Source organism: Perca fluviatilis, chromosome 3, assembly GCF_010015445.1.
Source record: "Perca fluviatilis chromosome 3, GENO_Pfluv_1.0, whole genome shotgun sequence".
NCBI lineage: Eukaryota > Metazoa > Chordata > Actinopteri > Perciformes > Percidae > Perca > Perca fluviatilis.
This window is the reverse complement of record NC_053114.1, coordinates 27840181-27857057: the sequence shown is the minus strand read 5'-3', so window position 1 is coordinate 27857057 and position 16877 is coordinate 27840181. Positions and strand designations below refer to the sequence as shown.

General features: G+C 40.5%; 1 protein-coding gene across 1 annotated transcript; it reads left to right on the top strand.

Annotated features, from left to right (window-relative positions):
* The first annotated feature begins 1470 nt into the window (after nt 1–1470).
* Nucleotides 1471–15471, top strand: kif7 (kinesin family member 7). The gene is made up of 20 exons (XM_039795622.1): nt 1471–1570; nt 3626–4018; nt 4259–4456; nt 4595–4994; nt 5099–5446; nt 6168–6360; nt 6478–6630; nt 6796–6954; nt 7373–7500; nt 7613–7731; nt 8469–8624; nt 8707–8912; nt 9168–9365; nt 9860–9985; nt 10821–10997; nt 11080–11295; nt 12106–12312; nt 12972–13170; nt 13776–13937; nt 14730–15471. Exons 2-20 carry the CDS (start codon nt 3688–3690, stop codon nt 15122–15124), a joined length of 4071 nt encoding a protein of 1356 aa, XP_039651556.1. The 5' UTR covers nt 1471–1570; nt 3626–3687; the 3' UTR covers nt 15125–15471.
* The last annotated feature ends 1406 nt before the right edge of the window (nt 15472–16877 follow it).

Here is a 16877-nt window from a genome sequence, read left to right as displayed (position 1 = left end):
AATACAATCACTTACTGTATCACGTGAGAGGAAGGTGCATCGATTTAGTCTGACTGAACATGGCACTGATAATGAAATGAAGTCACACTACAAGTTCAATTAGATACCCAATGGCTAAACCTTGCTGCGACCTTCATTAACAGTAGTGTATGTGGTCAGAGGCCTGGCTTTAATTTCTACCCTTCCAGCATCATGGTGCACACAGTATGTCACTCAATCACAGATCAAGTTTGAGCACTACATGCCTTTGTGTTTGAACCTGCCTACCCACAGGACAAAGGTTAGGTGATGATTGGATATGAAGTGTGATGACAGAGAACATTGATTGGCAAGGACACCTAACTTTCACACGGCAGCAGTCAAGCCGACACCCATTAATATAGGTTATTATTTTATTTTTTAGATATGTGGAGTGTTATATATCATAGGTGCACAAAGGTAATGTGACTGAAAGTGCCAGGGTTAAAGTATAGTAGCATTTAGGGCTCTAGGCTTGTGACGTCAAGATGCTGTCGGGTCCCTTGTCACTGAGCTGCTCTATAAAGGACACAACACCAGACCGCTCAGCTCGTAGTGGCCTGACTGACAGATAGCTGACTACACAGAGGAACAGCACAGGCAGGTGAGATTAAATGATTTTCAGAAATCCATATGGATGCCCAGACACTGAAGACTGGTAGGTGAACTATTAGGTATTAGAGGTGAGTGAATGTGAACACAGAACAGGCAAGAACTCAAATCATAATGTTCATAAATATTTTGCTAACAATATTTCCTTTTTTCTCCCTTTTTAAGGATGAAATCGTGTTTTTTAAACAGAAGTAATGTCAACAGCAAATTTTGAATGCTTTGGAAGACTAGTGATTTTGTTGTTATAAGTATACTCCACAGACAACAACTCACAGTCTGCCTTAATATTCAAAATGTAGGCTACTACTCACTGGACTCTTTGTGTGGATGCTTACATATACACAAGGGACTGTGATTTGAAAACATTTGTATTTGTTTGATTCCAGTTACTGTACTAACCATGCACATGCAGATTTTACATATTTATATGCCTGGCTTCCACAGACTAATTGTGTAATTGTCAGAACTGTTTTTGTGTCTGAGTAGGCTAGTTGAATATGAAGAGTGAGGATGAGAATGGATGCTGTCGTACGACGCTGCTGAGACCCATATCAGATCGCAAAAATGTCTGACAGTACCAATTTTTACAACTTTTTAAGTAGCCCAAGCACCTCATTTCTGCGCTCAAAGACAGAATAATAATAATAATCAGAAGGAAAAAGAAGAAAAAAAATGAATTTCAATGGGGTCCTACTAACTATGTAGTAATTATCTGTATAGTGTTAAATTCTGTAGCTCTACAGGTTATATATAACGCACTAGTTTTTGCATTGAGCCCTCTCAGCCATGATGCTTTCAAGACCACACCCAAAATCCAGCCCAAACTTTTGGGCTCCTCCCCCCTGCCAGCCCCTCAACTTCCACACTAAAAAAAACAAAAGGAAAAAATACCTCCAGTGTTATCCTGAATCCATCCTAGTGTAACTTCTGCCACATTAAAGTAAGTTGTGTTAACTGGTAGCGGTTACGAGAACTTACCCAGTCAATGCATGATGTTTAACGTTAGCCATTTCTTACAGGATAATGTAGCTTAGTAGCACTTCTAGATAACGATATCCAGCCTCATCCTCATGCTTTGATGTTGTTGTTCGGACGGCTGGCTAACTTGCTAACTTTAGCTTAGCTAGCTAGCGTGTAAGATTTGGGGAAGCTTCTTGTTAAGGAAGATTTAGAAAAAGCCTAGCTAGCTAGATGCGTGTGTTTCTTATGGAAAACGGTACCTAACGTGTTTACTTCGTTAAACTGTGGTAACGGGGCCTCGGTTAGCTAACTGCATCTTGCTAACATGGCCACAATAAGTTAACTTTAACTTACTTTATAGCAGTGATTCCCAATGTGGGGACCGGGGACCCCCAGGGGTCATTGAGGGGGTTCCAGAGGGTCCGCATCAAAATTGGAATACTTTATTTTCACAATAGGGCAAGGCAGCCTTTCAGCAACAAGGCAATTTCAAAGTGTAAACAGTAGTTAAAAAAATTAATTAAAGATCATATAAAACAGCTAAAATAGAATAAGAAAGGTATAAAATACAAGAATAAAAGTTATAGTGCAGTGTAAGAAATGAACAGTTACTTGATTTAAAAAAAAGGCAGCATTAACGTATAGTCCTCAAGTAACATCCATAGGTAACACAATGACAGAATGTATGACTATTTTGATCATGGGTTTCATACACTTTCTGTATCTTTTTTTTTTTAAGATTATTTTTTTGGGGCTTTTCCCTTTATTCTGAAGTGACAGTGGATAGATATGAAAGGGGGAGAGAGATGGGGGATAACCTGCAGCAAAGGGCAGCAGGTCTGATTCGAATCCACACTGCTGCAGGACTCAGCCAACATGGGGCGATCGCTCTTACTGGGTGAGCTAGAGGCCGCCCCTGTAACAAAACTTCTAAGCAAAAATCCTATCAGATGAGACACAATCTATGGAGGTCTACTGTACTTTGTGTCAGTTTAGGGGTCCTTAACTTTGATGTATTGTATATCAACCCCACCAAAATGAGTTGGTAGGGTGCTGTGTTTAAAATAATGTTAAGCGCAAGAAGGGTTGCCTAGTTCGGGACTGGCCTATCCAGGTCCTAGCTAAATACATGAAGTGCCACCTCTGTAAATAGTCTTAAAAGTCAAATGTATGTGTCATATCTTTTTAGGTCAGTTAATTTCACTTAAAGGTTTTTGATAAAGCAGCTCCAGGATGTGTTGAGTTTTAAAGGGAGATTTTGCCATACCGTATATACAGAGGTAGCTGTCTCTTCGTTATCTCTGAAACCAATGAGCCAGGCCACGCTCTATGGCAACTTTTTTATTTTTTATTTTTTTTAACATTAATGCAATAAAGTATCTTGATTTGTCAGGTATTAAATTTGCTTTTTGGGTTATTTTATCTACCATAGCAGTTTCTACTTTTCAGAATAGTTAATATATCACAAATATGTTGTATACAGTGGTGGAAGAAGTATTCAGATCCTTTACTTGAGTAAAAGTAGGCTACTAATACCACACTGTAAAACTACTCTGCTACAAGTAAAAGTTCTGCATTGGAAATGTTACTTTAGTAAAAGTATGTAAGTGTCATGAGGTAAATGTACTTAAAATATTAAAAATAAAAGTACTCAATGCAGAAAAACACAACTGGAAACAATCCAAACAGTTACTGTCAATCAACTAAGTCTTTAATTGTGTAATGTTTACTTAAGTACAATACTTGAATAAATGTACTTCGTAACATTCCACCACTGGTTGTATATTATTGATATTGTATATATTTGTATATCACCCTCTCCTATGTTAAAGTGTGTTGTACAATATGGGTTTATGGCAAAAATAGTTGCCTACCTGTACAAAAATCATGTTTGAGCTGCTAGGTGGGTTAATTGCCTTATCATGTAATCAATCACATTCTGACTTGTAGCCATATTACATCCTTCAGCCAGATTACATGAGATTTAGAAAAAGAAAAAAACAAACTGGTGACAGGTGATTTCTATTCCCTCTAGTGGCCCAAAGATGATCCATACGTAGCAGAGGAACACAGAAGAGCTCCAGTGGTGTAGCAGAAATGTCTCCCAAAGTGCCCAGTGGTCAAGGCAGAGGCGATTATTCTGCAGTGCAAGTAGCTGTTCGAGTGCGTCCCCTCCTGCCTAAAGAGCTTTTACATTGCCACGAGAGCTGTATTACAGTGGACTCGGAGCTGTGTCGTGTTACTCTGGGCCACGACCGGCACTTCCTTTGTGACTACCTATTTGAAGAAACTCGCTGTCAAGAGGAGGTTTATTCTTTGTCTGTTCAGCCACTCATAGATGCCTTCTTTCAAGGTTTCAATGCTACAGTCTTTGCCTATGGGCAGACAGGCTCAGGCAAGACTTACACCATTGGAGAAGCTAATATTTGTAAGTTATTTATTTGATCTTTTCTTCCATTGGCCATTTCAGTTGTTGTTAGCTCAGTTTATCCTGTATTAAAAACTAAGTTTAAGGTTAGCTCCTTTTGCATAAGACGAATCAAAAGAAAGCAAGATCAGAAAAAAAGTACAGCATTCATCAGTTGGACAGTACACCCTGTGCTCTAATCAAGCTTTACCGTAACAAGCCAGTTGCATTCAATTATTCATGTTTTAATTGTGTTTTTAGGTTCCTTTAGAGATGAGGAGCAGGGTATAATCCCCAGGGCTGTTGCAGATGTCTTCAAGCTTCTAGATGAAAATGACCTCACAGACTTCTCTGTTCGAGTCTCCTATCTGGAGGTCTACAAAGAGGAGTTCAAGGACTTACTGGAGGTGGAGACCGCCAGCAAGGACATCCACATCCGGGAGGATAAAGGCAACATTGGTATGGAATAGGCCACCTAGTTTGTCTTTAAGCATGTCTTTTGTGGTTAAGATATTGTTATTATTATGCAGCATTTTACTTAAGTGGTTTGTATATGTATGAATTTGCATTTTATGTTTTTGTCTCTGTGACTCATAGTTTTGTGTGGCGTAAAGGAGTGCGAGGTGGAGGGTCTTGATGAGGTGTTGAGTTTACTAGAGTCAGGAAACACAGCCAGGCACACTGGTGCAACCCAGATGAATCCAAACTCCAGCCGGTCACACACCATTTTTACTGTGTATATGGACCAGCGTCGGGGAAGCTCTCGCCTTTATGGGACCGCTACAAATCCTGGACCACAAATGTTGTCTTCCAAGTTCCACTTTGTTGACCTTGCGGGGTCAGAGCGCATCTTAAAGACGGGGAACACTGGAGAGAGACTGAAAGAGAGTATCCAGATTAACAGCGGTCTTCTGGCTCTGGGAAATGTTATTGGGGCACTGGGGGACCCTAAGAGGAAAGGCTCTCACATACCATACAGAGATTCTAAAATCACAAGGTACATTTTTAATAAGCTCATGAGATACTGCAGCATACCACTTGAACAGAAATTTGTGTAAAATGTCTCTTTGGTTTAATTCATATAATCCTTGTTTCACCTAGGATCCTAAAAGACTCTTTGGGAGGAAATTCAAAAACACTGATGATTGCCTGCATCAGCCCATCTTCCTCAGACTTTGACGAGAGCCTGAATACACTAAACTATGCAACAAGGGCCAGAAACATTCAGAACCGGGCAACGGTCAACTGCAAGCGTGAGCCAGATCGGGTGGAGGGGCTGGAGCAGCAAATCAAGGCCCTTCGCCGAGCCCTGGAAAACCGCCAGCGTTCAGAGACCCGCATCATTTCTCACGCTGATGCAAACAGAAGACCTCGACTTGGCGAGGGAGAGATCAGCAGATTGCAAGCCCAGAGCGCCCACTATAGGACGTGTACAGACACTGCTTACAGGTTAAAGCACATTGATTAATCAAGTTAAATGTAGTCTTCATCATTTTTAATTGTGCATGTCCTTTTCTGACTCTATTGCTAATACTTAATGTTCAAGCAAACCACGACCATAATATGAACTTTCCTAATTCCACTGAGCCAAATGAAATCCAATTGCTAGCATAAATTTGAGGATTTTCACTCAGTTTAAAGAAGAATACTGGTGTTACTTTTATTGTTTTTTTTTTCAATCTACAAATCCTTAAAAAGGCCAAAACCCACAACAAATTTACAATTATTACAGTATCTGTTTAGCCAAAACCTAATATAGAGTAGCTCATATCTGTGTGTAATACAACTCTACTCCATTAAAAAACTATTAAAAATACATAAAAGCCATTGCATTGACATATTTCTTCATTGCGATCAGCATTCCCCATGTATTTTAGAGTGCAGCTCACTGCTGACGAGAAGTAAATTGCCGGGGACATGTTTCCGTGTTCAAACTGGTTTGTTAGCTTGAGGAGCTGAGACGAATACATGACACGCTCTCTGGTGAACACTGGAGTTTGTTGGCATAAAGCTATAGGCGGTATCATCTATGTCAGGCTTCATTCAGTGGAGTGTCTCTCAGGTCTCTCTCCTGACCGTGAGATGTGTATTTTGTTTACTTTTCATTAGTTTAAGTTTAGGAAGCATTGATGCTTCCTTCCTTCATATTTTCTATAATTATATATCACAGGTTGCTGCGGGAGCTGCAGAGTGAAGGGGCTCTGACTGCCGAACAGAGTCTGAGAGTGAAGGAGTGGCTGTGCTCCGTGGAGGAGGAGCGGAGTGGACTGACCACTGCCTCAGGACCAGACAGCGGCATCGAGAACAGCTCCACTGAAGACAGTGTTACGTTAAGGAGAGGAAGACCCTCTGAGAGGAACCAGGTTTTTCTCTTCCACACTCACAAGGAAATATTTAAAGAGGTTTTAGTCAGAACTTCAGGCACCCAGCACTGATATGTTCATAAAAGTGTTATATGCGTTATGAAAAATGTTACCCAGGATCCAGAGGCTGTGGAGGAGAGGTGGGGCCATGAGCATGGAGAGAAAGAGGATAGTATTATGCTGCTTCAAGCACAGATTCAGCGGCTGGAGGGCGAGAACTCCGACTTTTTAGCAGCTCTGGAGGATGCTATGGAGCAATACAAGCAGCAGGTGAGACGCAATGGAATTCTATTATTGTCTTTTCCATAAGTGCAGTGTTTCACAGTTTAATCATGGCAAGCCACATTCATCTCTAATATGCGTTGTCGCAGGTTATGTTCGTTGCCTTAGCTGATACTGTATGTTACGCATTGAATTGCTTTCCTTTTGTTTCAGAGTGATAAGCTGCAGGAGCAACAGGACTTGATAGTGGAGCTGCAGTGTCTGCTGTCTACTCCAGGGCTGATGGGCCTGGGCCTTAACTTGAGGCCGCGGCCACACACAGCCCCTATGGGCTCCATGCAACACTGTCAGAATGGAGGCACATACAGTCAGGTGACCGTCCAGCTATTTTATTAGCCTGTGGGGTTGGGTGGATTTAAAAGTTCAAAAAGTGGTAAGAAATGGAGGTGCAGGCTTGTCAATAGGATGAGCACATACTAACCAGAAACACCTTCTTATTAAAAAATACACACCAAAAAGTAAGACAAATCTGTTTAAGATGCACAATTTATTTTAGCTTGTTTTTACTATCATCTTTATACAGATCCAATGTAATGTTTACCCACATAAGCAGAATATATTGTAGCGTACATTTTGCTTTACGTGGTGTCTGGTGTGTGTGTGTGTGTGTGTGTGTGTGTGTGTGTGTGTGTGTGTGTGTGTGTGTGTGTGTGTGTGTGTGTGTGTGTGTGTGTGTGTGTGTGTGTGTGTGTGTGTGTGTGTGTGCGCGTGCACGCACGCACGCTTACAGGTTAGTAATGGGCTTTGTGGTGATCAGTATGGTGGCCTCTATGAGGACCAGGATGTCACAGGAGGAGCAGAAATGCAGGATACAGAAGAAGAGGGCAGTCATTCACACCTCAGCCAAGAGAGACGCAAGTATGTTGTGTTTATAGAACTCATAGCTTGTAGCTTACGCTATTTAAATTGACAGACATGAGCAGTTGTCATGTGTGAAATGTATGTAATGTAATGCTAATGGTTCTGTCAGACAGGTGAACCTGACCTGGACCAAGAGGGACATGCTGTCAGGAGGACTAGCAGTTGGTGGTAGAGGGCTCATATCTCTGCATGAGCCAGACCAGCACCCCTGTTTAGCCAGAAAAGCATGTAAGTCTAACAACCTAATGTGTTACAAATAGATGAAGGAGTATTGATTGGGAGGGGCATTGTTGTTTTTTGTTAGGACTCAGGTAATTCCCAAATTGTTTGTGTATCTGCTATTGAAATAATTTATGCACAAATCCAATTATTGATTAATTTACATGTTCACACATTGAGAAACATTCACACAGTTTTTTCAATTAAACAGCATAAGTGGCTATTTGTCCCCCCCTGAACATGTCACATGTTTAAAATCTTTTAGCAGCCTACACAGCACTCTCCTGTGGTGCAACATGTGTTTGTGGAGAAGTTGCGACAGTGTTGCTCTGCCGATGTTTAGGCACGCAGTCTGTGGTGAACTGAGTGAACTCTGATTTTCCAGGTTTGCATAGTCATTTTTCAGAGTCACCAGCCACATGTGGGATAAAACATTAATATAGCTTTTTATTGTGTTTTGGTTCCTTTTGCATTCAGTTACATGTTGTCCTGATAGATTCAGGGTAATCTTAGCCTCTTAAAATCGGTTCAGTATGCTTTTGTTGGCTGGTTTTAGTCTCTACTCTATGGTCCAAGGTTCACATTATTAGAGGGTGAGAGTCAAACAGGGAGTACTGATCTGTGTTGGTACTTAGGGAGGATCAAACACGAGGGCTTGAATCTTGGCCGTTGTCTTGAAGCTCTGTCCCTTTCCTCATTGTACCACCCTGCTGACCTCCTGTGTATTGTCTCAAATCTCTGTGTAGCCAACTCCAGTACTGGGGAGACATCTGTGCGTGAAAGTCTGAAAGGTTTCGAAGGCGTTTCAGAGTTGGGACTTTTTCAGGCACAGCAGAAGATCAGGGAGCTGTCTGTCACCATCCGTATGAAGGAAGAACTTATCAAGGAGCTGGTCAAAACAGGTAGCAATTTTGATATTGTTACCCTTCCTTAGCTGCATCTTTTCCAAATAAAGGTTCTCTTTTAAACATCAGTTTTTTTTAGGTAAGGATGCTCAGGCCCTGAACAGGCAGTATAGCCATAAAATCACGGCTCTGGAGAGTGAAGCTGTGCAGGCTCGGCAGGAGCTGCAGGAGGCTCAACGGCAGCTGCAGGATCTAGAGAGGCAAGAAAGAGAGATCAGCACGACGGACAAGACCAGAGCACAGGAATGTCGCAGGAAGATAGCTGCTGCTCAGAGCAAAGTTCAGGTTTGCCTGCCACACCTCTGTATTCATGCCTAATAGCACATAGGCAACAGACAACTAGAGAATTAGCGATGCTGATTTGTGTGGCATCTGAAAGAATATTTTTGTGCATCTAAGATACTATTTTAAACCCATGTTCTTTCCCTGATATGTGATTAACAACAAAACTGTTCTAAAGTTATACTTTTATACATGAGACCTTTTGGACCTGTACCTTTGAACTTCTCACAAAGGAAATTGTGTATGGTTTCGTGTTAGGTTCTCAGTCAGCGTCAGAGGGATACCGCTCGTCTCGCTAACCTGCCTGCCCAGAGCGAACGCCGTGTGTTAGAGCTGGAGCTAAGTGTCCAGAGTATGAGGCAGCAGCAGGAGCAGCTACAAAAACGGCTGCGCCATGAAAGTCAGCAGAAACGACGTCTGGAGAGCGAGATGCAAAGAAGAACTCACAGAGTAAAGGTACGTCAGGCCAATTCAGCAGAGTGGCAGCCATATCTTTAAAAACTGAATTAGAAATCCTGTTTCTCTATGTATGCAGTTACGTGGACAATATCACATAATGCTTTCTTTTAGCGGAAAACATAAGCTCATTTAAGTCATTCTGACAATTAGCCAGTCCCAAATATTTCACAAAACTTGACTTTGCAGTTGCAGGGAACACCTAGCAGGTTCCATGACTCCGACGACTTTATCACTGTAAATTCAAAGCCAATGTTTGCCAAGCCATAGATTTCTGGTTATAGCCATTGCTTCTGAACCTGATTGAGTGAATTTAGAACCAAACTCCATTTATTGCAAATGACGTTTCTTCCACAAGTCCAAATGTCTGGCAATGGTTTTAAGGAAAATACAGTATGAGGGCCAAATGCATTTATACATTTTAGTCAGATATAGATTTCTTCCATACTAATCCTGTAATTTACCTTTTATCTTCCTTTCCATCCCTTCTGTAGGAACTTGAGATAAAGAATGAGCAGCAGCAAAAGATCCTAAGAATAAAGACGGAGGAGGTCGCTGCCTTCCAGAGGCAGAGACGCAGCGGCAGTAACGGCTCTGTCATCTCTTTGGAAGAACAACAGGTGGGACAAGAATCTCAAGGAGAATGTATGGCTTCCAACTTTGAATTTATAGAAAACCAACTGCTTTGAATCCCAAAAGAAAATTAGTCACACAATGGTTTGATGAAGAATTTGTCATTTTATTTGTCATAACCTACTTCCTCCCAACATACAAATGTACCTGTAACACAGTGATGAAAAGCAGGTGCATATCTGTCTGTGGCGTGAAGTTATGGAACGCATTACCAGATGAATTAAAACATATTAGGAATGTCTTCAAATTTAAAAAAGGGTTAAAAGACATGACACAAGATAAGTTATTATTCTGTGAGAATGTTGATAATGGTGGTGGTGATGACGATGATGATGAACATCATTATTATGATTATGGTTATCATCATTATTTAGGATATTATTCACCTTATGGTGACAATGTACTGTATATACTGTAAGTACTGATCCATATGGGTATATGTAGGCGTGTATGTATGTATATATGTAGGTAAGCGTATGTATGCATATGCAAACACACTATGCATGTATGTAGAAAGTTATCTGGGTAACTGTATATGTTCTTTAGTTTTTTTCTGTAATTTATTTTATCTTTCTTGTCTTGTCAATTTTTCCTTGACAATTTGTTTGTTACTCTTAAAAATGTGAGATGGGGGGGCCTGATATAAGCTGAAGCTTCTGACCCTACCCCTTGGTTACAACCAATAAATTCATTCATTTAGCTAAAGATGCGTATAATTTTACTTGTGGGGCTGTTGCTCCCCTTGCAGCCTCAGTTTGTGCTGTCTGTGTCTCTATTTCTGCCTGACGTGTGGGCTTTTGTGTCTTGATACCCTGTGAGCAGAAGATTGAGGACCAAAAGCGCTGGCTGGATGAGGAAATGGAGCGGGTACTGGACCAGAGGAAAGAACTGGAAGATCTGGAAGGAGAGCTCACTAAACGAGAGCAAATCCTGGCCAAGAAAGAAGCCCTGCTACAGGAGCGCAGCGGACTGGAGACCAAGAGGCTCCGCTCCAGTCAGGTATTAACCACCACAGACAACTCAATTCATTGTCACAGGAAACGGGCAAATGCTGAATATTTTGTATTCCTCTTCCCTCCAGGCCCTCAGTAAAGACCTGGTGACACTTACGGGGCGCATCGAGTCACTTGAGCGAGAGTTGAGTGAGAGGAATGGTCTTCTTCGCAGCAGCAGTGCTCAAGATTCCGAACAGATTCGCCAGGAGATCTCCAACCTCCGTCAAGAGAAAGATTCACTGCTTAAACAGAGAGTGGAGCTGGACGATAAGCTGCGGCAGGGCAGCCTGCTGTCACCTGAGGTCAGATATCACTCTGGGGTTCAAACAGCAACAGTGTTTTGTGTTTTCGTAGCACTGAGCTGAGCATATTTTAAATTGTTGCTGAACAAGATTTAATTTCAAAGTAAGAGAGATGTTGCTGTGCAGCAAACATGAATTAAGTACAGTACAGGCCAAAAGTTCTTCTCATTCAATGTGTTTCTTTATTTTCATGACTATTTACATTGTAGATTTTCACTGAAGGCATCAAAACTATGAATGAACACATATGGAATTATGTACTTAACAAAAAAGTGTGAAAAAACTGAAAACATGTCTTATACTTTAGATTCCTCAAAGTAGCCACCCTTTGCTTTTTTTGATAGCGCTGCAAACCCTTGGTGTTCTCTCAATGAGCTTCATGAGGTAGTCACCTGAAATGGTTTTCACTTCACAGGTGTGCTTTGTCAGGGTTAATTAGTGGAATTTTTTCCCTTATTAATAAAAAAAAGCAAAGGGTGGCTACTTTGAAGAATCTAAAATATAAGACATGTTTTCAGTTATTTCACACTTTTTTGTTAAGTACATAATTCCATATGTGTTCATTCATAGTTTTGATGCCTTCAGTGAGAATCTACAATGTAAATAGTCATAAAAAAATAAAAGGAAACGCATTGAATGAGAAAGTGTGTCCAAACTTTTGGCATGTACTGTACGTCACATGGCAATAATAGGAACTTACTAGAAAACGAGTCAAGCTTTAACAAATCCTCACTGGAAGCTGTGATATCACCTGTGTGGGACTGAATGTTCGTGGTCAAATTCTCATTAAGTCCATCTGTTCATTTGTAGGAGGAGCGAACACTTTTCCAGCTGGACGAAGCAATCGAGGCTCTGGATGCAGCTATTGAGTATAAAAATGAGGCCATCACTCAGAGACAGAGACAGCTGAGGGCTTCTGCCAGCATGCTCTCCCAATGGGAGATGAACCTTATGGCCAAACTCAGTTACCTGTCTGCATCTGAGACCAGAGCTCTGCTGTGCAAGTACTTCGACAAGGTCTGTGCGCTCAACCTGAGATTCTGCTTCTTCTTTTTTTTTTTTTACTGTGTTCCCACCTACCATATGTACTACTTTTATTAGACAAGCTGGCCAGTTTAGGGCTGGGTATCGGTCCAAAATGTTGGATACCGATACCAATACGGTGACTTCGACACCGGTTCCTAAACGACTTTTTGATACCAATTTTATAAAACAAAAGAAATTACAACATTACGGCACAAATCTTTTCATTTATTTTTCAGCTCGTTAAATGTAGTTTTTCCTGCCTGCCTCTACGACGTGTAACGCTAAACAGCCAATCAAAAGCATTCTTAGATCTTTGTAGAAGCATACTTCATGCTTATTGGCTCACTGACGCTGATGAGATTTACTCCTTAGGTATTGAAATTGAGTCTTGAATGACAAGGCATTTTTCAATACTCAATATTTCAGAGGCAGTTCGGTCGGTTCCTAAAAAGTATTGAATTCGGTACCCAGCCCTATTGGTAACACTACACTAATGTCATTTAAACATCAATGACATTAATCAACCATTAGTAATGGCAACACTTGTTCCCTCTTGATAAGAAAGCTAAGCAGTGTCAGACCTTGCGGGGTAAGACTTCATGTCTGAACTCACCAAGATGTATGCTGAAGAGTGTTTGTGTATCCTGTAGGTGGTGTCTCTGCGTGAGGAGGAGCGTAAGCTACAACTCGCCCTGGCTGAGCTGGAAATGCAACTGGATGAGCAGCAGAGGCTGGTGCAGTGGCTGGAGAACGCCCTCGATCGCACACAACTCGACACAGACCGCCGGCTCACACAACAGCAGAAGGAGCATGAGAGGAGTGTGCAGCTCTTACTGCAGCAGTTTCGAGGTGCGAATCACAAGGACTTTAAAAAGTCCTTGTGATTCGCACCTCTAACAACAACAAAATAATTATTATCCTTGTAAAAAGGGTTTCCTGCATGTTGTGCCCTAAAATTAGGGTTGTGTATTGTTTGGATTTGAACAATTCCAATTCCTAAACCGATTCTTGAAAAACTGAAATATGACATCAAAGAAAGGCTCTTTTTATAGAGTATTTATTTATTTATTTATTTATTTTGAAAATGATTTAAATTGAACAATATATTAACGTTTTAAAGTACTTTCCCAGAGGGAAAATATGGCATTTTAAAGGTAATCTACATTTATGGTAGCTAGCTAACGGTAGACTACAGAGAAAGTGTGATATTTTTACGAAATTTGCGTTCTAATCTTAAAATATATTTATTTTATTTTATATGAATTCCTCACTCTTTGGTATATTTTAGGTTTACAGGTAGAAAATAAATTGGATTAAAGTGATTGACCGTTTTGTGCTAGCAAATATTCATTTCATATTTTTCTAAATAATTAAAATTAAATTAAAATATGAATCATCTTATGAAACAAATAGTATTTGCACACCCTTATGTGTGTGTCCTCCCGCCCCTACAGAGCAAATAGACGAGGGCCTGGCAGGAAGGCAGCGGCAGTATGAAGGATGGATCCATAACCTCAGCAAGGAGCTGAACCACTACAAGGCAGCAAATCTGGAACTGAGTAACAAACTGAGGGAAATCTGTGGTTCAGTCAACCAGCCAAAGGAGCATGCTAAAGGTAGAAGTATTATTACATCAAAGTGTTTGTTGCTTTTAATATTTATGATTATCATAATCATTGTGTTTACAGCTTGCAGCACGATGGCTTCAGATATCCATGTTATTAAGCCATACTTTGCTTCTTGCTAAAGGTAAAATGACTTAAGTGCAAATAACCTTCCACATATGCTCAGGTAAATCCACATTTTAAATCGATTCTCAGCAACTACTGTATCTCCATCCTCCTCTCCATTTTTGTGGCACACTGTCGCTAGCTCAGTTGCAGCCTGCTGCTGTGGTAGCAGAACAAATCATTCGTATGGCTAGATAACCACAGCACATTTGGGCTACAACTAATCATTCTTTTCATTAGACATTATTCTGTTATTTTCCTCGATTAGTCGTTTGGTTTATAAAATGGCGGAAAAAGTAATTGTAATGCAACCGTTTCATACACTATATTATCCAGTTATTAGATTATTATTACTATAACATTAATATTAATGTTGTAGCCGGTCGAGGTGGAGAGAGAGAGTCTAATTCTAATTTTCTAACTCTAAAACATATTACGACATCACAGCCAAGAAAAGAGAAGGCATGGAGTTCAATTCAATTTATTTATAGTATCAAATCATAACGAGTTATCTCGAGACACTTTACACATAGCTTGTAGAGACAGTAAAATCTGCTAGACGGGCAGGCAAGACGTTCCGCTTCTGAGACCCTCCCGGTGTGGTATGGCGGAACGTTGCGCAGACGCGCTTGGTTGAACATAGGGGTAACTGTCCTTTTGACGCGTGTTGTCTTTCAGTTGGGGCATCTGATGGTAAACCAGCAGGCATCGGCAGCATGGAGAAGCTGAGCCGCAGCCCTGAGGACAGCCCAGGAGGCAGGGGGACGTGCCAGTCTGACAAACCTTCCAGGTCCAGGGAGGAAATGCGTGAGCTGGTGAACACCCCACTCCCGTCCACGTGGAGACGCTCCTCTCTCCCCACAGAGGAACCTGCTATCATGGAGGAGTTATGGCTTCGAGGAGCTGGGGACGTTCCTGTTAACCGTGTAGTTCAAACTGGTATGGGGTCCTGGGGCGGGCCGGCATCCCTGCCCGTGGTTAAGTCTCGCAGGGAGTCCCGGCACTCCAGCCTCAACATCGGACAACTGAGTTCAAACAATTCATTAATTGATGTGCGGAAGAATCCTGTCTAAAAAAAAATATAAATGTATTGTGCTACTTAAGACCATTCACATAGATTTTTGTTCTGTGGTTTTTGAAATATTTTGTTGCATAACATTACTTTAGTTTTTGTATTTCAATTTCTTTACTTGTATATAGTTTTTTAATGATCAATGACACCCACTAATTTTTATATGAAGCACTTTCACGAAGGTAAAGTTTGTTTCCATGTCATAAAGTAATTGGCAGGTATATGGTCTTGCCAACCGTGAAAGTCAACAAGAGGTGAATCATTTGCATCATTACAAAATGACGCTCTCTAATAATGCAGTCTTTTTGCCTTTAACAGTATTTTATATTAAAATGTTTTTGCCTGTCACACTCTTGTGGCTTGTGTTTTTTTTCATGCAGCTCTTAATTTATTTTCTTCCCCAACTTGAGACACAAAAATAGGGAAACGATATTTGCCGTTTGGTCTTTGGTTTTTAAATCGATAGTCAGGTTGGATGTTATCAAATTTGATTTAGAAGAAGCATGAAAGCTGCTGTGAAATGTCAGATTAGTGTCAGCATGGTGTGGGTTTAAGTGCAGCTGTGATCAGTAGGGCAGGGGTGCATCTGGGAGGTTTCTGTCTGTAATGTTATCTTTTAAAATGGTGTATATCTGAAAAGTGTTATTTTCCTCAAAGCTATTCCCCCGGCTGTGTGTTTAGAACATGACCGTGACTATAAAACATATAAAGTAGCTCTAGTGTCTAGTGTAATGCATTTAGCTTGAACATTACATTCATGAAGTGAGTCACAACAATAACTATCAAATATACTTAGGACCGGGTAATGTCAGTATAATGATGATGGAGATGTGACACCAAACTGGTGTTTTGTTCATCACAATGTTACATAGCTTTAAGCCTGCAATAACTTTTTTTGGCCACTTAGAGGAAGCAGATTCAACTGATAATTCTCTGTAGGTTCATCTCTACCAGAGAAACCTTTCACATGGACACAATGTGTTCACGTCATTTCATAGGTTGTTAAAAAAAAAATATTGATTGTAGCCGTTTTATTGTTATTTCTTTAATGCATCAGTAATAATACAATAAATATAATAGTATAATGCTGAAAGGAGACATCCAAGTACTTCTGACGTTTGGGGACATTTTACTGACAATACTTATATAATACGATTTTGAAAGGACTTTTACTTGACATAGTATTTTTTTACATTGTGGTAGAGCTTAATAAGTAAAGGATCTGAGTACTTTTTTTCCCACTGCAAACCACTGACATAAAAAAGACCTTTCTGATCTGCATTTACATGGAGCCTCATTTTGTTGCCATATAATGTATTCCCCCATTGGTCTTATCAAAAATAATCCTGGTTCTTTATTTCATGAATAAGAGCTCAATATAGCTGTCATGTTTCATACAATTGGAAGACAAATCAGCCAGGACAAGACAGGGCAATTCTTTTACTGTGTTAAAATGTGGACACTATCTGAGCAGCAGAGGGCGGTATATCCTCAAGCAATAGTTTTTTTAAATTTGGATTCTTTGTAAAATCTTTGCCCCTTTAAAAACCAGATTAAGAGTAAATTCAAGAGTTAGTGCTGGTTTGGGGCAGTTTTAAATGAGCAGATTTAAAGGAGCGAGCAATCAATTGATTGCATTATAAGATAAACCTTTATGGATCCCCAGAGGGGAAATTTAGGCATTGCAGCAGCACAAAGACAGTATTAAGTAAAAAAAAAAAGTAAAACAAAATGTTTGCTCAATGGGTACCATA